This window comes from Rosa rugosa, chromosome 7 (genome assembly GCF_958449725.1).
Source record: "Rosa rugosa chromosome 7, drRosRugo1.1, whole genome shotgun sequence".
Classification (NCBI taxonomy): Eukaryota; Viridiplantae; Streptophyta; class Magnoliopsida; order Rosales; family Rosaceae; genus Rosa; species Rosa rugosa.
In genome coordinates this window covers 8273955-8299634 of record NC_084826.1, presented here as the reverse complement: position 1 = coordinate 8299634, position 25680 = coordinate 8273955, and the positions used below count along the sequence as shown (strand labels likewise).

Here is a 25680-nt window from a genome sequence, read left to right as displayed (position 1 = left end):
CGCAGTCGCCGACGCAAATATCGAGCCAAGTTTGCAGAGGATGCCGGCGCTTGCTCCGTCATCGTCTCCGATCCACCCCACCCTTGCGCCGACATACTCTGCATGTTTGATCCCCATCATGGCCAGATCCCAGGTCGTGATTTCGTCGAGGCCCAGATCCTCGAAGCCATCACTGTCGACTACCTCGACGAGAGCGAGTATCTCGCCGTCTACCATACCGACTCCCAATTTTGAAACAGTCACCGATCCAAGATCACCGGTATACCAACTAATCGGTATCCGAGATATGGAAGCCGGCGAGTTCGAACTTTGTCTCCAGATATAGTTGCAGATCTGGACGAGAAGAAAGAAGATGAAAAAAATAAGGATAAGAAAGAAGAAAGAGAAGAAATCTGAGGAGGAACAACTGAGGAGTTTAGGCTACTGAGATTAGCACTAAAAAGAAAATTAAAGAGGAATCGAACAAACTTTGTGTGGTTTTGTGACTGGAAATCTGGAATTGAGAACAAAGATGAAATATGCTTTCACAGAGTCTAAAACACGAGAAGTAGAAAGATAAAGAAATCTGGGCTAAATGTATACAATTGTTAGAGAAGAAGAAAGAGAATGAAAATGGGTAGGTTGCGGTTGTTAAAGAGATGAATGAAAATGAATGGTCTGTGGCTCGGTGTGTGGGCGCATAACAGGGGCTTTGGGTGAAGCCTGGGTTTAATGAGAGTTAGGGTTAATTTTGGTATTTTACATTTCATGTGGATCCCATTGGGCTGACTTGGCATGCCAAGTCAGCTGTTTAACGGCTCCATTTGACGGAAGCAAGACGAAATGACCTATTGGATGATAAATCATAATGCAGGGGTGTTTTTGATGAAATTGAATGTTCAGGGACTGAATTGATTTTGAACCTATACCACAGGGTAGTAATTCGTATTTAGCCCTTTTCCTTTTCTCCTCAAAAAAAAAAAAAAAAAATTATACCAAGTGGGAATAGTCTAGTTTAGTACCACCGCATGATGTCAGTATTTTCACACTGCTAACCAATATTAGACAATAGATAAGGACTGAACCAACTTTTACCAAAATGCCTATTACAATGTGTTTAAAGATTTACGGTTTCACAGTGTTAAATTTGCTTATAAGATTAATACGTTGAAAGAGCCTTGAGACTTTTAAAAAGCAAACATAGAAATTTCATTAGCTGATGGTATGTTGTGCAACATTCATAACTTGGAATTAACCAAATTTTTTAGTGATATTGGGCAACATTCATTACTTGGTACATAGTTTTTGTGATTTATTATTTTCAGCTAGAAAAGAACACCTGATTAGAACTGTATAAACTATCCATTGTTTTGTCTATGTGTGCACACCACACAACCTAGTACTAGAAACGCAATCTAAAACCCAACCACGCACCTAAAACTTACAAGCTAGGCTACTTGCTGCCATTTCTCTAAATATAGTGGGTTGGTGTTGTCTCCCTTTGAAAGATTAGACATTCACTGATTTAAAAGATCACACGATCAAAAGTGCAAGTTGTGGTGTCAATCTAGTTTAAAACTAAATCCAATACTCATAATTATATTTTTAATTTATTCTAATATCTTATTCTAGAATCTACAATTATTCTTAAATTCCCTTAATATGTCTATCAGAATATTTCCAATTTATGAAACTAATCTTTTTCATGAGGTAAAAAATGATATGAAACCTAGCAGAGCTCTGCTAGGGCTACGAGAGCGCCGCCAATGGGCCTGGCGTCTCTGCACCTCCCTTCAGCCTAAACGGCGGGGTATTTTGGCATCATCTTTGGTGGCGTCTCCATTGAGTACGGCTGTGACCGTCTCTTACCATCCTCTGAGGTTCTCGGAGCAATCATGGCTAGCGCATTCTGGGTTGCGGCGTTGGCTTTACCTTCACAATCGACCACTGGTGGGAGAGCTTCTACGCTTTGCCGGGAGAAGCGTCTGATCTTTCCTCTCGATGTGGGGCGGTTACGACCCAAACGTGGGAGGTTGAAGGCATTCCTCGACGGTAGGTGTCTAGATCTGATCCGTGTCGTAAGGGCGGTTTGGTCTGGTGGTTTTCGGCGGATGCTTGTTGAGTGGAGTGTCGTCTTTTTCTTCCGACGAGCGACGGCGGTGCTGTGGTTTGATCCGGGTGCCGTTGGTATGGAAGCGCGGCGGCACAGTGGGCTGGACCTGCGCTACATCTGGTGGTGGAGGCAGGTGGAGTCTCGTTGGTGGAACCGGATTGTGCCTGCTCCGACGACGGGTGGTGCTGGGAGACAATCCAGTGGGCTCTAGGCTCAAGGCGTCTTGGGCTTGGGTCGGACCTGTACTGGGTGGAGAATAGCTGCTGTGTTTGGGCCTCCACAGTTTTGGATCCGAATTTGGGATCCGGGTGGCAAATGGATTCGAATTCAGATCTGGGATCCGGGTGGATGTGGGGCTTGGACTGTAACCCATTATCTTCTGTGGGCTGTTTGTTTTTCTCAATGGAATGGGGTTCTTGTGCTTTACTGGTATTGGATCCAGGACCCACTTCTATGGTATTTGTTCGTAAAAGATCGGCTGCCAACATGGCCATGTTCTGACAACCTTGGCCGGCTTCGATCTTTAGGTGGAAGAGTGCCTTCATTCCAGCGCCAAGTTGGCTTTTGTCAATTTGTGCATTGGAGTTCGATGGGTAGTCAAACCACCGACTACTCAATTCACTACACGGCTGCAATCCGTAGTGTAAAATTAGCTGGCGTTTCGACGTTGCTACTATTGCGATTTTCATATTTCTTTGTATTTCAGATGCTTTTTGCATCTTTTCCTTTCGTGTTGCTTATTTTCATTGTTGATGCATCTTTGCATCGTATCGTTGTAATCTTTCAATTTCAATAAAGGGCTGACCTCTTTTTACTCAAAAAAAAAATCTTTTTCTTTTTTCATTTCTTTTGAAGAAGGGCTAGTAAGCAAGCTGCCCTCAAACAAGAATTTATAGATTTTTTTTTTGAATCAAGAAATAGTATATTCATCACAAGCCAGAATAAGCCGTTACATACTCTTCTGTTGTCATTTAAGGACATAGACAGACAAGAAATTAGTGGTAGTACTCACAAGTGGTACATAGAAATAGATCTACTCATTGTACATTCAAATACGTAGAGGTAGCAAAAACCCTCCTTTGGTACTACTTTAGAGGTGCTAGAGATACATAGAGTGCACAACAGTGCTTAGCTTCCTAAATACAAGGAATTTATTGTAATTTAGACTTAACTAAAAAACATAGAAAATGGCTTAGGGTAAAAAAAAACCCCAGCCTAAATTAGAAGGCCCAATAGGGCAGCTCCAAAGAGAAGAGGCCCAGCAAGATAGGGTTGACCCAAGCCCAGACCACCACTCCACCACGCCTGTGCAGCGCCGCCCACGAGTCCCGCCGCGAAGTTTGGCCACGAGCCTCGCCATAGAGCTCCGCCCAGACGTTCCAAGATCTACGCCGCCACTGGATCTAGAATGCGTCGTCCTACACAGGAACCACCACAAACGCCCAGAAAAGCAGCACAAACCTGTCATCAAACCAGCCAGCCAAACATCTTCTCTCCTGACCTCAGCCCAGGGCATTGAAGTGCCTGTCCGGCAGCCCAGCACAGTGACAACGCGTTGATGTCAGCACCATCCTTGACCGCCACTGGACAGGGAACGATTTGGTATTTTTGCTCTCTCGCGGCTCTATGGCTAGAGAGACTTTAGGGTTTTATTTTTATGAATTTATAAATTATGACCATACTTATTCATGGTAAAAGAAAAATGAATTTCATGTCCACAATAAATCAGCATGAAAGCTTAGTGATATGCCCTTATTTGCCAAACATATTATGAAAATTTGAAAATTATGAAATGAAGATAGCATGAGTGCTAAGCTTAGTTTAAATGTACTCCCAGGTACTACTGAGGGTAGCAAACTCATAGTGGTTTTCATCAGTTACTCCACACCTCGGTTTTCATCAGTTACTCCACACCTCTTTGTTTTTTTTAGTTACGGATTTATTTTATGCACTAAGTGTTCAACGAAATGTCTCAACGATATGAAAGTAGCATGAGCTGGGTACAGCAGGGACATAACTCTAGTGAAACAAAACATATGCTCAGTTCCTAATGCCATGTGCACTTGCCAAAGCCTGCAGCGCTATTCAAAGAACCAGCTGCTGGCATTGAACCAATTATGAAGCTCAAATCGGTGAGCTAATGATTGAGTCATAGAAGTCAAAAGGAGCTTAAAGAAGCTTCCATTTTGAGCCACAAATATGGACTTTCCAGCAAACCTACAACTCATCAAGACAAAGATGCAACATGGAACAATTTTGCAAGAGAACAGAAGGCCCTTTTAGCTTCGTTGGATTGTCTCTCAGAATCCTAATTGGAATGATTTGTTTACAAATACTACTAAACTAACCAGACTACGTAATTACTACTGCACTTCTACAGTGACAATAATTTGTCGCATCTAAAACTAACCAGACTACGTATACAACAGCACTACCTTTTTTAGGCAAAAACAGTACTACCTGAAACCATATAATTCAGGCTTACAGAACTTATAACTAGATTTTGTATCTTGAATTGATGTACGAAGAGTTCACAGGAAATGAAACTAGGAGAAGCAGAATGTCGGATAGAATAACTGACTTAAAACAAAACTTCCGCCTCTCAAGAAATCAAATGCCTACCTTTAAGGGGGTTAATACTTATCTAACAAAGCACCTGGATGCAAATGCTGAAACATCAGCAGAGAGTTATGGGGATCACAAGTCTAACCTTCAATCTTTGTTCTCAACATTCCTAGTGCCTTAAAAAAAGTCCATATTTCTGATGCAAAAATCACTACCATGAACTCAATTCCACTGTCTATTTAGAAGGTGTTCTAGCAGAATATAGCTGCATATATTGTAAGTATATGAACTAACTAAATAGTAAATAACAATCCAAATTAAACACAAATCAAGTCGAGTTAACAAATAGAGACTGTCTGGTAATGAGGTAAACAAGTTCTCTTCTAGACTAAAAAGAAGTAATGAAACTTTCATTTTCAGCTGCAATTCTTACAACCATGAAACTACTTTTTGAGTTTTTCTCTGTAAAACAAAATTACAAAAGAAAATGTTGTATGACTAGAATCAAAGAAACCTGTAATGTCACCACCACTGATGAACAAGAACCCCACTTTGCCTTAGTGAAGTAAACAAGTCCAAGCACTGGCCATAAGTTTTTTCATACTTTGCACTTCTCTCACCAGGGCGTGTCCTCTGCCACCTATTGTAATGGCATTCAAGAAACACCTCATCGATCAAACAAATTGCTCCGGTCTCAAACAGCCTCGGAATCAAATCAAATTCCGTCCCTTCCACATCCATCTTCATCACCACGAAATCCTTCTCTGTGAAAGTACTCTTCACCCAATTCGCAAAATCAAACCCCTGAATCCTATCCACCTGACCATCAAACCCCCCATTAGCCGACTTCACCGGCTGAATCCTCCCCATTCCTCTACCCTTCTCCTTCACCTTCTCGCCGGGGTCTCCGTTAATCTCAAACGACAAGGTCTCATTCCTCACCCAGGCAGCATACGGCAGCAAAGTAATCCCCTTCTTCAGCTTGTACTGTTCATGAAAAATCTTATCAGCCTCAATAGCGAAAACTTCAAACGTCTTATTCTGCTTCGGGTACTGCTTCTTGAACCAGCTACCAATACTCGAACCATAGCTCCTAGCTCCAACGTCAACATAAGCATACCTCCTCTTAAAGCTAATATCCGCCATCGACGGAAGGTACTTCACATTCTGTATATTCTTTTTCAAAGTAATCCACGGCTTCATTGGCTCAATTTGAATAATTGGCTCCGCTTTCCTCACCAACTCAAGCTTATGCGCCGGAACCGAGCACTTATTACCGGAATTCACAACCTCATTAGTAGCATCACACTCCTTCCTCAACACCATTTCACGTATATGCGGCATCGACGAATTGTAGCCGTCGATGTCGCGTGAAGTAACTAACTTGCAGCAATTGAACAAATCAATAAAAGAATGGAAGCTATAAGTATCTTTGGCTCCGATGTGGACCACCGCAAACCCTTCGGGCCTGAGCGTCCGTACGATCTCCGCCGCGAACTCCGCAGCCTTCGGCGACTTGTCGAGGCGGCCGTTGCCGGAGAAAACGAAGTCGAACGAGTTATCGGCGAACGGCATCCGGTGCGCCTCGCCGGGAATCACCAAAGGCCTCGAGGCTTTCTTGAAAATCCCGACCGCGTCCTTGACGCCGTTCTCTTTCAAGGCGTAGACTTCCTGCCCCGTCGGGGTTTCGACGCACAGAGACTTGGATTTCGGCGACAGAAACCCTTGCGAGATCAGATCTTGGAAAACAGCGGAGTAAAAATGGACGGCCTTGATCCAGTCCTTGCTGGTGTACATGTCGTTCCTCTTCGGCCCCACCGCACTCGTCGAAACGGCGCCGTTGGCCGCCACGGCGGCGGAGGCTCCGGTGCTGGCGATGACGAAGTTGAGATTCTCCGGAAGATTAAGAAAGCAAAAGTTGCCGACTTTACAGGACTCGCCGGTGACGGTGATGACGTAAGCGAACCGGAACAGTACCATGACGACGCCGAACAGGAAACACCGCACCAGAGTGTTCTTCAGGAATCCCGGCTTGACTGTATTAGGCTCCATATCGTCTATAAATTTACAGAAAATTTCTCAGAAAAATTGTGTTGTATTGGAGAGGAGGGGGGAGTGGTTTAGCGGGAGCAGAATCGAGCGGAGGTGTGGTTGGCGCCGATCAAGGCTTGGCCGGAGAGGCGAGAGTTGCAGATCTTAAATACGAAAAGAAAAGGAGGGGGGTTGTAACGAGAAGACATAGCCGATGGGTTTTTGGGTGTAGTTACATTTTCTGTTACTGAGAGGGGGGGTTTTCTCTGAGTCTGGTTTGGACTGTTGGGGAAGGAGGAGGAGGTGGAGTTGTTGATGGAAACGGAGTACTGGAGTAGGGTGGTTGATAAAAGGACGACGCGGTCACGCCGTTTGGGGTACCGGAATAGCCGGTCACACGCGTCCAAAAAAGGCGCATAAGCTAGAGAGCGAAATTAGAATGTTGAATAATATTTGGGCTTTTAGTGCCCTTGGATTGTGGAGAATATATCGAGATTGCCATTGCAAGCTGGGGGTATCTAACGGTGACGTTTTATCTAGTTGGGAACTTGGGATAACAGACCGACGTTGACAGTTGACTCCTTTTTTTTTTTTTCTGATCTAGAAACAGAAAATTAATTTGCGTAGTTATAACTACAACAACTTCATATTTGTTTGTTAAGGAGTTCTTATTTATTTGTTTCTCCTACAATAGAGTTTGAGGGAAGGCAGAAAATGAGTTAGGAAGAGGATAAGTCAAAGGTTTGTTCATCTCCGGTGTAACTAAAAATGAGGCTTTAATTTCTCTAATATAATGACACGTAAGTTAATGTGATTAATTGCATTTAATTTTCTCTAATATAAGGTGTTATCAATTTGCTTAATTTTGTCAACCCTTACTTTATTGAAGACTTGAATCACTCAACTAACTTCTCAATTATGAACTCTTTTAATCCAAAAGTGGATGATAAAAGGTCTCATTATGCTTAGTTGGAGTTAAATGACATTTAATTTTCACTTTCTCATAATAATGAAAGGGCATTATTTCAAAATAATAATAATAATAATGAAAGGGCATAAAGGTCCCAATGTCTTCACGGTTGCCATATGGGTGTTATTGCCATTTTACTATTTATTTATTTTTATCTTTTTTTTGGTAATGTTTTTATGAAAAATGCATTATATTTGCAAATGGGTCAATGCTAGGGCTAATCAGAATCATATGGGGACTAACTTTATATTAAATAAGTGATTGCTTGGCATACAAGCATGTGATCCCAATACATAGATCCTTATAAATGACTGGTTATAAATATAATCCATGATTAATGCACTAATGTGCTAAACCTTTAATAAATAGGGAAGAGATTCCAGGAATACCATGTTCAAGAGTAAACAAACACAAGTCAAATTCTCGGAAACTGACGGCCAATTTATGTCAGTCAGTTCATCGGATTTTATATTTTGGAAAATAAACGAAGCAAAAGAAAAAAGAAAAAAAAATGGTGCAGAAATAGCCCACCGGATCAGTCGGTCACGGATCGGCCGGGGACTTCTTGGATCCCTAACCGCCCACGGGTCGGCCACAACCTCCCCAGTGGGGCGCCGAAGTAGCCGTTACGATCTTCCCTTGTTTTTTTTGTACCCGCCATGCAACTTGGACAAGACCTCCTCGGGCGCTTTGGTTGCCTTCTGGGGCCCACGCATGGTGGGGAAAGAGACACGTGGTGGGACGATTGAGAAGTTGCATAGGCTGGTGTCGTATTTATGGGGTTGAGCTGGCATTGGAGGCGGCTGACGTGGGAGGGGAGGGCTCACACGGCAAGGCGTTTAGTGGCGTAATAAGTTGAGAAAGTGACGAAAGGAATAAAGAGCGAGGTAGGTCCACACGTGAATATATATAAATATTACTGCGGTGGGAGTAGTGGTGGTGGTGCCCCCGACGCCGGACCGAACGGCCTTATTGGCGAGTAGCTTTTGTGTGCTTTTGCGCCACCCCTAACCGTTTTCTTCTGTCGTTGCTTTTTACTTGTTATCATGTTTGTTGTCGTTTGATTCTGCCCATTCCCTAGTAAAAACTTCTTCCTTGGCTCATTATCTGATCATCACGGGGCCTTTTTTTCCCCTAGTGATGATTCAGTGATTTCCGCCTTTCTATGTGCCTTGACAGTTGGGGTAATAAGCAGCACTTTTGAGGAGGTCGGTCCGGTGATTGGACTATTGGCTTTCTCCGATCGGTTAAATGCAATTAGAGTATTTTCAATTTCGAATGTAAGATCGATCGACGGATGTATCACGGTGGTAAGAAATCAAGAGGATGTATCACGTGGTAAGGCCGCTCCACTCAATTATAATTTTTAAGAGTTATTTGTATTGGTCAATTTTTTTTTTATTAAGCGTGGAGAATAATTATACACATAATACAAATTATGAAATGTTAAGATGAAGTTGGATTTTGGACAAGGTATAAGTCACATCCTACTAAAAGCCATCAAACATCCCTTTCCCTTTTCCTTTTCTTTCCATTTATATTGTTATCTTCATCACCGATGCTTAAGAAAGGAACATTTCTATACCGCTAATACTTGGAAATTGATCACAAAACGATAGGAGCCCTAGAACATTCAACGTTTGACAATACTTTTTGTGTCCCAATATGTTATTACCTGTTGCAAATTTGTATCTTTTTCTAGTTATTGTGTTTGTTGTTTTGCATAAACTTACCTCGTGATTAACGAATACCGTTAAAACCTTGCAGTAAATTAGCCACAGCAGCTTATGCTCAGTCCTAGTCTCATAGCAATGAATAATGAGGTTAAAGGAATCCCAACTACAGTGATCAACGAAAGTTAAAACAAAATCAACAAAGAGATTAAGCATCTAAACTTCGTGAAGAAAAGGACCCCATTTTGAGTATAAATCCAAAGGCATCGTTATCTAATATATGTCACCCTTTTTTCTCTTATTCGTTACCATTTATATGCTAGGTGAGGGAGCTACTTCGGCTATATAAAGTTGTACTTAATTTTGCCAAGAGGGAAAGATGACGTTTGTCACACCCTTTTCTTTATGTGGTTTAGAGAATAGAATATGTTGTTGGGTGTCTTTTTCTCCCTTTTTTTTTTTTTTTCTGAAATTGCACCGAGAATCCTATCTTAATTTAGCGGGCACACAGGAATTGATTCAAATGATGAAAATGAAAACCAAACAGTCAATTGTTTTTTTTTTTGTTTTTTTAGAATAAGTCAGCCACTTAATTAATGATAATAAGAAAGATTACAACTTATAGATATAGAGACTACATCAAAGTCAAAAGTAACAAGATCGCAGTCACTTGTGATACGCCACAATCATTCATCTTCTGCTGCAAACACCCACATTTGGGCCAGATCCACTCAACGATTCAGGCATAATCCCACCCTGATCGCTCGACAACTTCAAACAAAGACTCCGACCCCCAAGATGGTATCGGACAAGTACCGCATTGAGGATAGGGAAAAATTTGTAGCATTCAAGCTAAAGTTGTTAGACTCCCAACCCTAATAGTCTTGTTTGGTTAGTGTTCATGAGATTGTACGTATCCGGTTGATAGTTATTTTAAGCCAAAATTACCTCATAAAGGTTTGCAATAAAATTTAACTAATGTGTAAAAATAAATCGTACACTAGTGTCACTCCATATTTTTGAGCGGAAGTGCGAAACTACAAGACGTCAAACGACCAGAAGCAAGTATTAATGGGTAAAACATCTTTCACACAAAGTACAACCTAAGAAAAACCTAGATGCTTATCAAAAGAAGGTATAGAACTATTTGATTTTTAGCTATATAGAACTATTTTTAAGAAAAACTTAACTCCAACATACTAGCTATAGTTAAGTTAAATTTAACTTAAAGTAAATTGGCTAGCTATATTTAGCTAGAGAATCCTGCATAGCTAAAGCAAAAGTTGTATTTCTCTTTCCTCTTTTGTCCACATGTCATTTTACGATTCGATAAAACATAATATATTATTTACAAATAGCTACTATTGCTGAACAATGTTAAATCAATAGCTATTTTTCACAATTTTAGTTAAATTTAACTAAAATATAAATTTTACTGTTGGAAATGCTCAATGACTCATATAACCAAATAGTTCTAAATATAACCATACACAACAACGATTTTCTTGACTAAAATTATTCCTCCACATATTGAACACAATGGTCGAAACCTAATTCGCCATGAACTCAAGCAATTGACAGTTAGTGAGGAGATAAGCTCACAGCCAATGGGGAATAAGAACCAAAAATACTAAAACATATCTAAAACCGACCCATATTCAAAAGTCCAACTTAGATCCCAAATTCAGATCTAGAAACAACACAACGGTAATGTCAACAGCACAAACTTCTGATCACTAATACTTATCATCATTGGCGAACCTAGCTAGGGGCAAGTGAGGGCTCATGCGCCCACTGAGTTTTTGTTTGTAGCGGAGTTAATTGATGATCTAATAGCTAGCATATAAAATTTTAGCCTAAAAATTAACATATATACCCCCACAACAGCTTAAAATAAAGAGAATATGACAATATACCCGTATAAATAATTCATTATTTTCACACATTATTTTCAAATGATTTTCAGAATATTTATATAATTAATGAAGTAGCAAACATGAAGAAAACAAGAGGAACAAGTTAGTTGGGGGTCATTTTAATCGGAAATAACTTGAGTCAACTTGCAAATGCAGGCAAACCAAAAAAGAACAAGAAGAGGATAAGCACAATTGTTTGCCCATGTTCTTTTCTTCTGGATGCATAAGTCACATCCCGCAGGCAATTTGGAGGTGTATGGTGTTTGATCAATAAAATGGGCTCACATGAGCAGGTGGTTGATGTCGTTGTTATACAGAATAGCTAAAAACCAAGAAAGGAATTAAGTACAGCTATGAAAATTAAAATGAATTGGTTCCCATTACAGGTGTGGATGAGATCTCTATGAATGCAAATGAGTTGATTTCATTGATGGTGGGTCTCGACTTTTCCATTTCCACGCTAATGAAATGTCCGATTATGGATAACTGCGTGTTACGAATTTAGAGTACCACCACAACAAAAGGGACCCAAGAGCCCCAAATTCGTTCCAGTCTTACTAGTTAAGGACCCTCTTGGTATTCTCATAGCGTACGCAACTAGATATGAGATATGAAAACGAAGTCTTGGTTGGACTGGGATATGAGTTAATACAATCGACAAAATCATATTCATATTTAATACAAATCTAACGAAGGAAAGTTAAGAAACTTTGGAGCAATGCTATTTGCAAACTAACTCTCGGCTTTAATCCCCATAGAATGCTTGATGACCCATCTATGTCCTCTCCCGACTCCCGTAATATATGAACAGAAAAGCTCCGGACAACTTATGCTCGAGAGTAGAATGGTAAACATGGCCCAATAAGATTTTGAATTGGGATGGGCTTTGAGAAAAACCTCAATAGCAAAGCTCAAATGGTTATGTGACTGGAATAGCCGAATACAAATCATATGCTTGTTGGTCAGAATCACGATGTATCTTGTTGGGGTGAATAATTATGTGGCTTAATGCAAGATAAAATTTGAAGAAAGAAAATCTCATACAAGAGACACAGCTTGCAATACAGAATATATTCATATAAGTGGACAATCCTCTGCTAATAGTACGCAGAGTTTTTAGTTAGTACTTCATACCTAGAGAAGTCTACTAGGCTTCAACGAACCTAAATATGTGTACATGAGTCATTATGATGACAATAATATCAATGCTATGTGATATGGATTCGGCTCCTCTAAAGTAAGCAAGTCATGAAGTTCGTGAATTTCATAAAATTTTCGACCTCCACTTAATCTAATGGCTAAAAAATTTCCACGTCAATTAACAAGATTTTAGAAATTTCTTTTCCATAATAACTTTAATTCTATGCATATTCTTTTATCTTTTTTTTTTCTTTATTCAGTCTTCACCTTCGTAATTCTCTGCTTCTAAGAACCCAGGCTTCCATGGATCTCTTAGAAAAGCAGATTTATGGAGATTCTTGTGGTACATGCTTCATCCTTCACATAGATAAGATTATTGCAGTTCATGAACAATTGGGATTTACTCGAACGAATTTATAAACCAAAAACTAGAAAATAGCCGATTGGAAACCCATCATCTCCAGTAATCAATATAGGATATAAATTACAAAGCCCAGAAATGAATGGTAAAGGAAACTGCAAATCTTTTTGGAATTATTAATTTGATAGTGAAGAAACAAATTAAGGCTTTTGCTATTCAAAGCTGAAAAAAATCCCAAGCAAATTAGCATCAAGTTTAAACTTATGAATTCAAATATGAAAATTCGCTTGACCTAGTTTCATGAAGATAGGCAATTTTTTTTTTTTCTGTTGATAGAGAAAAACATGACTTATATATAAATAAATAAATAATCCAAATAGTTGGTATTTTTTAATATGGATATGTTTGAGCCACTAGATTAAATAGAGGTAAGAGATTTTATGAAATTCACGAACTTCATGACTTGCTTACTTAAACTCAACCGACATTACTAGTATTGCATCGCAAGAGTTTTATATCACAAGACGTCATTTGTTTAAAGTTCAGCTTAAACTCAACCGACATATTTTATGTATTTAGACAAAATTTAAAAAACCGCATTCTCGTATAATTGCGTTGATCTCTTTATTTATCGTTCTGTTTTAATTCATTTCTACTAACACTTGTGAAACTTAAGTTGTGTGGATGCAAACACTCTTTCATCTCCTATAATAAGTAAACAGGAAGATTTCCATCTCACTCGATCCTGACCGCAGATTCAATCGAAACCATTGGGCTCTATACAGGTTGGTATATATAATCACAATCACATGTCACATACCTTTTTTCTCATCGAGTGGGTGGGGAGCTGAAGTTGTCAACCCTAACGTGCTCAAGACTTTTTACACATTATAGTTTGAGACTTTGAGCTGTACCCCAATTGAAGTAAAGTAATGTGTGAATTTTGCCTCTCAATTAGCGTTAGAACGTTCTAATTAGAACGTACCTTTTCATGTTTATGAATCATTGTTCCACACTTCCACTAATACAGAATCATTAGACTTGCTCAAAAGTATAATCTCTCTGAAATTATTAAATTTTCATAGTTTGACATTGTCAATATTTAAGCGACACATATATATATATATATATATATATAACCTTGCTCAGGTGCGGATATCGGCACCTAAGCAAAACGTACAGATTTCCCATTTTTACCCACTTTCCGATCATATTTTCACATCTTAACTGTTCAGTTTTTAGATCCTAATGTATAGATCATCTCTACAAAATTTCAGCCAATTTGATGATCGTTAAGGCATCCAAAACTGCAATTTACACGAACGAACCGAATCTGTCGAACCGGAACCGTTCGTGTTTATAATGGTAAATTGCAGTTTTGGATGCCTTAACGATCATCAAATTGGCTGAAAATTTGCAGAAGTGATATATACATTAGGATCTAAAAACTGAACGGTTAAAATGTGAAAATATGATCGGAAAGTGGGGAAAAACTGGAAATCCGCCCCTTTTGCTGAGGTGCGGATATCCGCAGCCAAGAAGGGCTATATATATATATATATATATATATATATATATATATATATATATATATATATATACATATCCTATCCAGAGCGAGGCCTCGCTCTGAAATTAAAGTGCGAGGTTGGAGTTTAGGGTCACTTTTCGGTCTCATATCCACATCTTGACCGTTCAGTTTTTAGGTACTAATGTATAGATCATCTCTGCAAAATTTCAGCCAAATTAATGATCTTTAAGGTATCTAACTCACTTAAATAAATGGACGAACTGAATCTGTCCAACCTGAACCGTACTAGCTTTAAGGCAGTTATCAATGCCTTAACGACCATCAATTTGGCTGAAATTTTGCAGATATGATCTATACATTAGTACCTGAAAACTGAACGGTCGAGATGTGGATATGAGACCAAACGCCAGCATACAACAACACGGGAAGGCCACCAAAAATCTAATTTAGGTCAGAAAAGTGTCATCCCCCAAAAGATCCAAACTAGCCCAACCTAAGTGAGAGAGAAGAAAGAATGGACTATCCCAAGGCAGCCTACCAAACTACATCCTGCAGCCCATACAGGCTGAGGCCTAAAGGCCCAAGTCCACAACTTGCATATCTCATAGAGACCATGCTGGAGAGAAACTTGAGGGGAACAACTGCCATCACCCCTCCAATGGCCGGCCCCGGTCCTCAGTCATCAGCTCGATCTAAAGAGGAAGCCTCCTTGGACCCAACATGGAAACCAATAAAACAATGGTTGAAAAGCCGCACTCGAGCACCACTGCCTTACCTACACCAGACCGCAAGTCGTTTACATAAATAGAACGCCAATGGGCGCTAGGAAAAATCAGTGCCTCCGCAATCCCGACGTCGCCACACAGCAGACACGCCGACTTCTATCTCAACCCAAAAAAGTCGGGATCTCCGAACAATTCTCCGGCCAAATCACCACAGCTTCGCCTGAGAGTGAAGTCTCATCTGCCCACGTCTAGAAAAGCGACGCTGGAGCGCTCTGTTGCTGTCGGATCAATGAGGCGCCGCCGCACTACTACGCGAAACCGACTCTAATTTTTCAGGAGCGTTCATTGAAAATTAGTGTTTTTGTTAAAAAAAATTATCGATATATCAACTTAGAGCCATGGTGCCTTATTATTTTTCACTGAGTACGACTAATCACAAAATACTCTGACCACTTAAGCGGAACTGTATCAATCTATATATGATATTTTAATTGAAACTCTGACCGAAACCAGTTGACTTACCGGATGCATCAAGCAAAGAATTGGTTCAATTAGAATCTCATCAGTCATTGGATACTCAATAGAATCCTTGCACATGATCATTACCCATGTAACCATGGAATCATCCAGAACATAGGTCCCTAGAGACCCCATTGCCAGGCAGTTCCCCCTAGTTACAATCGTCCACCAACAATACCATGTGAAACCTTTACCCACATAGAACAATCACAATTGCACTCCAAGACAGGCCCAAACTGCCAACTAAGCCAACAGAACTCGCTGACTTGTCATTTCGGTTTCGCACTCTCATCAAAAGCCAGTCAATTCCCCAAATCCCATCCTCATATTTTCCTCACGAATCAATCCGCACTCGTTTTCGAATCCTTTTCTGATGACGACGAATCAAGACGACGCATCGCAGAATCATGACCAGCAACAACAAAAACAATCCCCGCCGGTTGTCCCCACGGCTCCACCGGCTGCTTCTGCTGACGTGGAGAGCCAGACGGAGCCGGCACCGGCCCAGGCCCGGGCGGCTGGGAGCGGGTTTGGGGTGGCAGGGATCATACGGCGGTGGAAGAGAGATGACTTGTTGAGGAAAGGCTCTCTGGCATTGAGAGGACTGTCCTTGGTCTTCTCTTTGCTGGCTTTCATCATCATGGCCAGTAACAAACACGGCGATTGGAAAGACTTCGATAAATATGAAGAATACAGGTATATATTTCTAGTCAATATTGATTTTGTTTTCATTGATTTCATATTTTCAATTATGGAAAGTTGTGTGGTCTAGGTATTTGTTGGGAATAGCGATATTGGCGACGTTGTACACCGGCGCACAAGCTTTCAAAAATGCCACCGGGAAAGAGATGTTTCAGCGCCGGACGTCGGCGTTGGCCGACTTCATCGGAGATCAGGTTTGCCGTATTTGCATCTCTATATTGACTTTTTGCATATCCTAAATAAAACGTTGACCAAAAAAAATTAATTCATAATAATGTTGCTAAGAATAATGCCGGGTAAAACACTCTGTTTTCAAGAATTTTTTAGTGATTGGTTGCATGATTGAAGCGTAAATGGTGTGTGGAGTCTTCAACCGTAAAAATGTAATGAACATGTTAATCAGTTAAAGTAATCAATCAAGGCTAAACCTATGGAGCTTCAGAATGAAATGCACCTTATCCAGGAAAACTGAACTGTCATGCTAAGCGTGCACATGATGAATCTGTGTAAAGTTCCAATTACAACAATGAAGAGAAAAAAAAGTTGTCATTGTAAAAGTTTTATCATCTGAAACTTGTAAAAGGGGCATGATTTTACATCAGTGCCAACTAATTGAAGAGCCTAAATTGTTTCTTTGAGACTGAAATTGACAAAACTTGGTGGTGGCTTGCTGCAGATTATGGCATACCTTCTGATATCATCATCATCTTCGGCGATTCCGTTAACAAATAGGATGAGGGAATCACAAGACAACATCTTTACAGACGCCTCTGCATCTGCCATTAGTATGGCTTTTCTCGCTTTCGTTTCCCTTGCACTCTTGGCCCTCATTTCCGGACACAAGTTATCTTCTCAGTCTTACATCTGATACAATAACAGACTTCATTTCTTCCATCTCAAAATTTTCTTCTTTTTTCTTCTTGTGAATGTATTCATGTAAATTTACTTGGCAAACGGAGTACTTTAGTGTTCACATTCGTTTATGTAATTCTTCAATTGGTTTGGGGTGATCTCAGGCATTACGCCATTGTGCATAATATGATGAGATATGATGTACATCTTATTTTACACATGAATACATACTTTTCTTCTGTTCAATAAACAAAGTCTTGCCTTTCTTTTCATTATTTAATTTTTTTTCTGTTAAGATTGCCAAAATTTTCAAGAAGTTGTGAGCAAGACAAACTTTCCAGAAAGTGTAAGACTTTTAAAAAAAAAGTTTGCTTCAACCATAAGAAAAACAACAATGTTTATCTCCCTGTATAAGAAAAAGGTTCGAATTACATAACACGTGGTAATCTTATATGTCACTTGTTGCCTTGTTGGACTTCAAACAAAGTAGAGGTAAATGTATCATTCAACATGTTATTCTCGATTCTACTTGAACAAATTTAACATGCACATAAAGAATGAGGCCAACTACTGCAGGTTTATATTGGCCTCAAAACAAATAAACAAATGCAATTGACCCTGTATATAATTAGCCCTTAAGAACTGTCCAACTATACAATATATCTAAGCCTAATTCATCTGTAAGTCCTGTTTCGGACTTTCGAGCCCAAAAGAACTTGTCATCCTTCTCTTCCTCAGCTTTCAGAACTCAGTATCCGTAACTTCCTGTGTTCTGCAACATTTTGAGAGTATAAGGTGCTTGGCTTTCTGATGTTGGCTGCTTCTGAAGAGAGCTTAGGTAGCTCAAATTGTTAGAATGATTAGGCAAGGCCAAGGGCCTCACAGCTGCCACTGATACATTGCTGTTGCTGTTGGCATCAGAAGCAGGTCTAGCACTGGCACCATAACCACCGCTTCCACGTGCTGCAGGAACATCGTGGTTGTGCTTCCCTTCATAAGTTGTGATCACGGCCCTCGTATCGTGAGATGCTCGCTCCACATGTTTCCTCACTGGACAGCCAGTAGAAGTACATTTGTAGTAGCTCCTATAGATTCAAAAGTAATTGAACTGATTAGTTAAGCAGTGGAAATTCATAATGTATGAACTCATGATTACAGGGTTTCAAAATGTGTATGCACCTTGGGTTTGGATTTCCCTTCACTACTTTCTGTCCATATTTCCTCCATCTATACCCGTCATCCAGAATATCAATCTCACTCGTGGTCTGCACTACAATTCTAGGTTCTTTCACAATTCTACTCCCAGGAGCTGCATACGTCTCATTTGCATTTTCTCCCTTCCTGAAAATTGAACAAAAAATTAGTACCATAACTCAACGTAGTTTTAGCTACACATACAGATACAAATGCCATCAAAATTTCTCAGCTTACCATCTTTTGGCCTCAGGCTCATTGTCATCATCAGCTCCATTTGAGTTACTTATCGGCGAATTTTGTTCAAACTCATCCTCTCCTCCCATTGAGGCTGAGTTAGAGTCCTCCTGCAGCGTGACAGCTTCAATTTTTGGATTGGATATTGTCGAGGCAGACTGATCAGAAATCCCATACGAACTTGTTTGAAGCGATTGTTGTTGAGAGGCTGATCGTCTTGTTGACTGAGGCTTAGCATGGTTGTGACTTCCCTTGTACACAATTTGAGTGATCTGTCCATCCAATGATCTCTCCACCTTCTTCTTTGTTGGGCAATTGGGAAATGTACACTTGTAATAACTCCGCGGATTTTCGCTACCTTTCACTTGCTTCTGTCCATATTTTCTCCAATTGTATCCATCATCTGACTTCTGTTCCCTCACATATTGAGTCGAATGAGTGTTGCAATGTGTGTAATCAGACTTTGGAGCAGCGCTGAAGCTCTGAGTTGGCGCAAACTCGGATTTCACCTCTGTTTTCTCTGCTACGCTTTCTTCTTGCCTTGGGTTGTTGAAACCCCACGATTGCTGCTGTTGACTTTTCAATGATTCCTCCTGTTAGCAAAACAATAATGATCTCTATCAGAATTAATAATCTTCAAAAATAGGCAGGACCACATTCGCTGGAGGATAAGATCATCAAGAAAAAAGAGCCAAAAAGATAACACAGTGAACAGAATCTTACCACCGATGAAACCATGCTTGAAGAAGATTGCTGAACGCTGAACGATGAAGATGATGTTGCCGGTTGAAATGAGAAATCAGTGAACATTTTCTGCTCCTTCTCCGCTCCTTGCTGGCTGTTATTTTCTTTAGGAGTGCTCATCCACTCGAAAACCTGACTCGAAAAGGCTCCGGTGGTCGGAGATGGAAGAGTCTGAAAAAACAAATCAACAAGAGTGAGAACTAAAACCAACCAATAACCCTAACAAAACAAAACAACGAGTTTTAGAGAACAAACTTACATTTGAGTTAGCAAGAAACATGGGTGAGCTGAAAAAATCAGTAGGGCTAAAACCAGGGGTGTTAACCAAGTAAGAAGAAGGGGAAGCAGGGGGAGGAGAGAGAGGGAGAGAAGGCGGCTGGAGTGACTTGAACTTGGGGATTTCGGCTTCCGTTGAACGGTCGGAGAGTCCCCAGCTCCAGCTGCCGGTTCGGTCCTGGTCAAAATTGTTCATGTTCATGTTGCTTGTGAGGAGGTGAGTGAAGGAAGAAGTCATGATGTGCTCCTCTGGCTTTGGTTGGTTTTATTTATGAGATTACGAAGAAGTAGAAGTATTTAAAGGTGTTGAATGAAAGTGAGGAAAGAGATAGAGGAGTCTCTGACACGCTCTTTCGAAGAAGCTGATAGAAGTTTGAACGTGGAAAATTGTTCTCGGTCAAAGCTTGTGGGTTTGACTTGACTGGCCACGTGGGCTTGGACCGGCGGCTTTGGGGAGAAGAAGTTTGTGAATCTCAGAAGTGGCAGCGGGGCATTTGGCTCTGTTTTTCTTGTTCTTTTTGTTTTTTTGGTCATTGCAAATATGAGACAGGAATCAAAGGATGATAGTCTTTTGAGAATCTAGGACAAGTTTTTGGGTTTTTTTCCTTTTTTCGGTTACATTGGATGATGTAATCTGAGATTGTCGGACACGTTCCATATACTAAATTTTATATGAGTAAATGTATAAAGTCTTTTGGTAGACTTATTATTGTGATATAATAATTATGGAGTGCAATCAACAGGATAATAATTGAAGTTGTTTGATAGCTCTTTGTTTTGATGACTGGTGAGTTTGATGGCTGTATTGAAGTCCCTCTAATTTTTTTTAAATAAACTAACAACTTACATTAATCGAAAGAAAAAATATAACAAACTCAGTATTTGTTATACAAACACAAACAATTCTCAATCTAAACACATACAAATATTTGCTAAGAGCCAAACTTATACGGCCATACAACAATAACAAACAAAACAACAGAAAGTAAATACCAAGACTCAAATAAGAAGAACCTAAACCGCGCAAGCCAAGGGAGAAGACGTCACCATATCAGCGGCACGATCGTGCACGAAAGTAGCACAACTTTTCAGAAACACCATTAGACCAAAGTTGTATAGAAGACCTTATATGTTAAGAGGAAAAAATATGTAGATATGAGTTATCCTAAATTTACAAAAAGAACCCGGAAAATTTAGAGAAAACCACACTATTGCAAATGTTGGCTTTGAGATTTGCCATTGATGATGGCCTGAGAATATTAAATTAAAGACGAAGCCCTAACAACGATTAGTGTTCAATAGTTTCATAGTTTGCATGATCATGGTGATGAAGTCAACTTGTGTTGCAATTTCTCGACTGTATCCACAATATCCATGACAAGATTGACGAGGGTGAACTTAAGTCAAATAATACATGAGCTTCATTTAAACGTTCATGGTTCTATGGTGTAGTGGTTAGCACTCTGGACTTTGAATCCAGCGACCTGGGTTCGACTCCCGGTAGGACCTTTTCTCTGGTATTTTTTGAAAACTGGTAACAAGACCCTTTTTATCGTATTTATACATTCAAAAGCCCAATCATACCAATAGATCCTGTGCAGCTCATACAATCTTAGAATATTGAGATTCCAGGTTCGACTCCTGGCACTGGAAAATCTTTTTCAATTTTTTGAGACCTCTTTCTTATAATCTTATATGTATTTATACAGCAAGAAGTCCAAATATATTAACAAATCTGGTGTAGCTCATACAATATTTGGATATTGAGATTCCAGGTTCAACTCCTGGCACCGGAAAATATTTTTTAATTTTTTGAGACCTTTTTCTTATATGTATTTATACAGCAAGAAGTCCAAATATATCAACAAATCCTGTGTAGTTCATACAATCTTTGGATATTGAGATTCCAGGTTCGACTCCTGGCATCAGAAAATCTTTTTTAATTTTTTGAGACATTTTTCTTATATGTATTTATATAGCAAGAAGTCCAAATATATCAACAAATCCGGTGTAGCTCATACAATCTTTGGATATTGAGATTCTAAGTTCGACTCCAGGCACCGGAAAATCTTTTTTAATTTTTTGAGACCTTTTTCTTATATGTATTTATATAGCAAGAAGTCAAAAAATCTGGTGTAGCTCATACAATCTTTGGTATTGAGTCCGGAAAATCTTTTTTAATTTTTTGAGACCTTTTTTCTTATATGTATTTATACAGCAAGAAGTCTAAATATATCAACAAATCCGGTGTAGCTCATACAATCTTTGGATATTGAGATTCTAAGTTCGACTCCTGGCACCGGAAAATCTTTTTTTATTCTTTGAGACCTTTTTTTTATATGTATTTATACAACATATATCATATAATCCTAGCACTGAAAAACCTTTTTCCCCCTGTTTACATTTTTATTTTAACTCCAGTTCACGATCAAGCATCCGATCAATGCCCAGCAGGAGTAGTGTAGTGGAAAGGATCAACTACAGGTGTCATAGCTAAGTTAACATGAATTCATAACTCAACTTCCAGAGAATCCATTCACTTGAAACCTTCTTTTATACATGTTTTGAGATTCTGAAGGAGAAATTACAAAGCCAAGCGCCCAAGCAAAAAAGCGGATATTAACTGCTACTTTGTATAAACAGTATACGTAGTTGGCATCTTCAGGTTAGCAAAGAACCGGACCTTATTTTAGGAGTTTAAAGAGAGCCTGCTTCTTCAGGTAACTCACGGTATGTTATCTTCCAACTGTAATTTCCAACACTGAGGGTCGAGTTCAGCCTGTCGATTATACAAAGTAATGTCAATACAATCATCAGCTATACTAATAACAATTTTTAATTTTGACTTCCACGTGAAGCTGGAATTTAAAGAATCTGACTCGATATGCTAGCATGCATTTTGGTAGTACTAAGTGAAAAAAGGAATGAACACATGATGAAATTACTAACTACATTTATTGGAAATTTTAGTGTTTTGAGGTTGCCAACAGGTAAAGCCACACATACCCGGAAAAATTTATCTCTCCACAGAAACAGACAACCGCGTGCTTCTAAATGTTCGAAAAGAGCTTGGGGTAACAATGACTTGAAGGTTGCCTGGAGCTTTACTTTTGTTAGCCCTCCGCATACCAATAAGGCAGCTGCAAGCCCACTAGCGGTCAAGCCCTTCAAATGCAAGATGGTTAAGCTCTGCAGGCAGCTGATGCTGGCTAGGGACAACAGCCCGACATCCGTAACAGAAGTATATGACAAATTAATCTGCAAAAACAGGATGGAAGAATAGGTAAAATAAAAGTTCTCTGTTGAACTATTAGGCTCCCAGGGAAGTAAATGGAATGAGAAAGACTACCTGTCTAAGGTTCTGAGAGAAGTGAGCAAGCGGGATCATCCCAGCATCATCAATATTGATGCACTTTTTTATGTCCAGCTTGACCAATTGCTTGCATCCCACAGCAATTGCAGCTAGACCCAAAGATGTGATAAGAGGACATCCTCGACTTTCTACTGTGTTCAAACTTGAGCATTTCGACAATGAGATTAGTGAACTATCAGTAATGTCTTTACAGTAAGCTATATTAATCATCTCGAGCCCAAGACAACCACGAGCAATGGCTGAAATGCCTGAATCTGAAATTCCCGTGCACCTGAACAAAATAACCAGAACAGTTGGTACAGAATCACAAAACAGTTTGTAGTGAAGTTGGGATTTGTTTCATATTTGAACTATTTATGTACACTTTAGAACAGAGCATTTTAAGATTAAAAGATTATTAATATTAAAATAGAGAGTTTCACTCTACTTCATGTTTCATAAAATGCTTGGGAGTCAATGATAGATTAAGTGCTGTAAGCATTCAGGATTATATGTTGTAACATACTGTTTCTCTTGCTTGATCTACAAGACTAAGGAAAAGAAAATGATCAAGAGAAAATTTCATGTATCATGAATTACAAACCTGTACAAATCGAGCTCTACAAGTTTCGAGCAGCACATGCCAACCTGAGCAACTCCCTCGTCAGTTATGTTTAGGCAAATTCCTAGTTTTAAGCTGGAGAGTTCTGAACATCTGGAGATCGACTTCAAACCTGCACACAATGAAGACATATGAGTATGTGATTCATGTAAGTATGCAAGTCAAAGTAGTGATTAATTAGACTGAGGTTGAGTGGGAAAATTACCTTCATCATCAACTTCATTATCTGTTATGTCAATCTCCTCAAGAAAACGGCATCTCTGCCCAATGAGGACGAATGCTTCTCTTGGAACCAGGGTGCATGACTCCATCCTAAGAGAAGTGAGTGCGGTGCATGATAATGTAATACGATCTATGGAAGTATAAGTTATCATTCGGCAACACGTGATGTCTAACTTCTGCAGATCTTTGTGTTTCGTCAAAAGGGAGGAGAGCCCCTCATCTGTCACCCCAGGACATTTACTTAAGCTCAGCTCCCTTAATGACACACACCAGTTTCCAATCGCTTGCAGTCCAGCATAAGTAATTGAGCAACCATCTAATTTGATTGACTGCAACATCGGTAGCTTTTTCAAACTATCAGCAAGAGCAAGAGTCACCTAGACACCAGCGCCACCAGAGTGCAAATTGTGAGTTTAAACTCAAACTATAACCGGTAACAAAACAACACAGAGAAATTCAACACTTACAGGAGAGCCATGGGACAATACGAGTTGCTCTAGAACTCCACCACTAGTTAGGGAAGCCAAACCATTATGACTAATGTTCTGACAACTTGATATGTCAAGCTTCTGTCAAGGGTAAATACAAGTTCATGTGTCAAAATCTATAAAAGCATTAATAAACTTTTCACAAGTAACTAGTAAGAGACATAAAAATCTCAAGGCTGTTAGACCTCTTTTTAAGCCTCAGGGCCAAGATTGTCTATACAACCAAAGCATCAAATCTAATTTTTTTCTTCTTTTTTTCCAACCAAATAATTTCTGGGATAATAGGAAGGATAATTAAAAGTTAAAGGAGTTAAACTTTTCAGTAGCACACATGGAATCCACAATCGGTATTAATTATACCAACTCTTGAGTTATTAACAAAAGATGCCTAATACAAAAGGGCATAAGAAATGAACCAGCGAAGCATAAATACCTTTAGCGACTTGCACCCATGTTTGAGGGCTGCAAGGCTGTCATCATCGATGCCAAAGCATCCTTCTAGAACCAAATCCTCAAGATGCGGTAACTTGAAGATCGACGGTAAACATTTTTCTGTGATCTGCAATACCATCACAAAATAAGACCACCATTAGAATGATAGTGATACAGGACTTCAAATTCGAAAAAAAATAACAAAGTTCAAATCAATTTACCGGCAGGTAAGACAGATCCAAACTTTGAAGATCTTTACACTTGAGCGCAAGCAACTCAATTCCCAAGTCACCAACACCGAGGCACCATTTTAAGCTAATCAATTTCAACTTCCTACAACCAACCGCTATGCACCCCACACCCATGTCCGTAATCATCTTGCACCTTCCCAACCAGAGCCTCTCCAAGTTCTTGGCCTCGGCCAGAGCCGCAGCGGCCGAGTCTCGGAGCTCCGTCGCATTGGATAAGTCAATCTCCACCATATTCTTGCAATTCAGGGCCAAGCTCTGTAGCCCGGCTCCGGAGAAGTACTTGGACCGGGAAAGATCGATGCTTTGGAGGTTGGACTTGCACGCATTTGAGATTGTGATGAGGGAAGCGTCTGTGATCCGAGGGCAGAGCGTGAGATCGACGCGGGTGACAGATGGGTACCGGGTCAGGATTGTGGGGAGGTGGTCGGAGCGGAGAGGGGTCAGGGTGCGGCGGTGTTTGGATTCTAGGGAGTAGAAGGACTTGCAGACTAGAGAGAAGGACTTTCTGTCAATTGGGTTTGGGGTGAGGAAGTCCAGGATTATGAAGATGAGTTCATCTGAGAGGAAATGGAAGAAGTTGGTGTGGGTGTTCAAAACGGCCTTTTGGCTCTTGATGGATTGAAGGCAAGAAGAGCGTTTCAGTTTTGTTGTTGTTGTTGTTGCCATTTGTGTGTGGATTAATTGTTGGGATTTTTGGATGAGGAATGAAGACGTTTTTTTTTTATATAGGTGGAGATGGAGTTTCTGAGGCTTTGAAGCAAAACCGTTGGTAGGAAAATTCTGGT

At 39.9% G+C, this 25680-nt stretch overlaps 4 protein-coding genes and 1 non-coding gene across 5 annotated transcripts; 2 read left to right on the top strand and 3 right to left on the bottom strand.

Annotated features, from left to right (window-relative positions):
• Positions 1-5046: 5046 nt before the first annotated feature.
• Positions 5047-7117, bottom strand: LOC133720684 (uncharacterized). Its single transcript, XM_062147106.1, has one exon. The coding sequence runs from the start codon at positions 6707-6709 to the stop codon at positions 5180-5182; it is 1530 nt and encodes a 509-aa protein (XP_062003090.1). The 5' UTR covers positions 6710-7117; the 3' UTR covers positions 5047-5179.
• An 8653-nt stretch (positions 7118-15770) lies between these two features.
• On the top strand, positions 15771-17349 carry LOC133720301 (CASP-like protein 4B1). Its single transcript, XM_062146556.1, has 3 exons — positions 15771-16219; positions 16296-16419; positions 16902-17349. The coding sequence occupies exons 1-3, from the start codon at positions 15897-15899 to the stop codon at positions 17091-17093; spliced, it is 639 nt and encodes a 212-aa protein (XP_062002540.1). The 5' UTR covers positions 15771-15896; the 3' UTR covers positions 17094-17349.
• Positions 17350-17564: 215 nt separating this feature from the next.
• Positions 17565-19805, bottom strand: LOC133720299 (WRKY transcription factor WRKY24-like). The gene is made up of 5 exons (XM_062146555.1): positions 19512-19805; positions 19232-19423; positions 18509-19101; positions 18257-18418; positions 17565-18162 (listed from the first exon to the last, which is right to left on the bottom strand). The coding sequence occupies exons 1-5, from the start codon at positions 19764-19766 to the stop codon at positions 17826-17828; spliced, it is 1539 nt and encodes a 512-aa protein (XP_062002539.1). The 5' UTR covers positions 19767-19805; the 3' UTR covers positions 17565-17825.
• A 1160-nt stretch (positions 19806-20965) lies between these two features.
• TRNAQ-UUG (transfer RNA glutamine (anticodon UUG)) lies at positions 20966-21037 on the top strand. The gene has a single exon. It is a non-coding gene; the product is annotated as a tRNA-Gln (tRNA).
• A 999-nt stretch (positions 21038-22036) lies between these two features.
• Positions 22037-25680, bottom strand: LOC133721921 (F-box/LRR-repeat protein 3-like). The gene is made up of 8 exons (XM_062148696.1): positions 24866-25680; positions 24646-24771; positions 24192-24293; positions 23708-24101; positions 23485-23614; positions 22878-23172; positions 22535-22786; positions 22037-22307 (listed from the first exon to the last, which is right to left on the bottom strand). Exons 1-8 carry the CDS (start codon positions 25559-25561, stop codon positions 22254-22256), a joined length of 2049 nt encoding a protein of 682 aa, XP_062004680.1. The 5' UTR covers positions 25562-25680; the 3' UTR covers positions 22037-22253.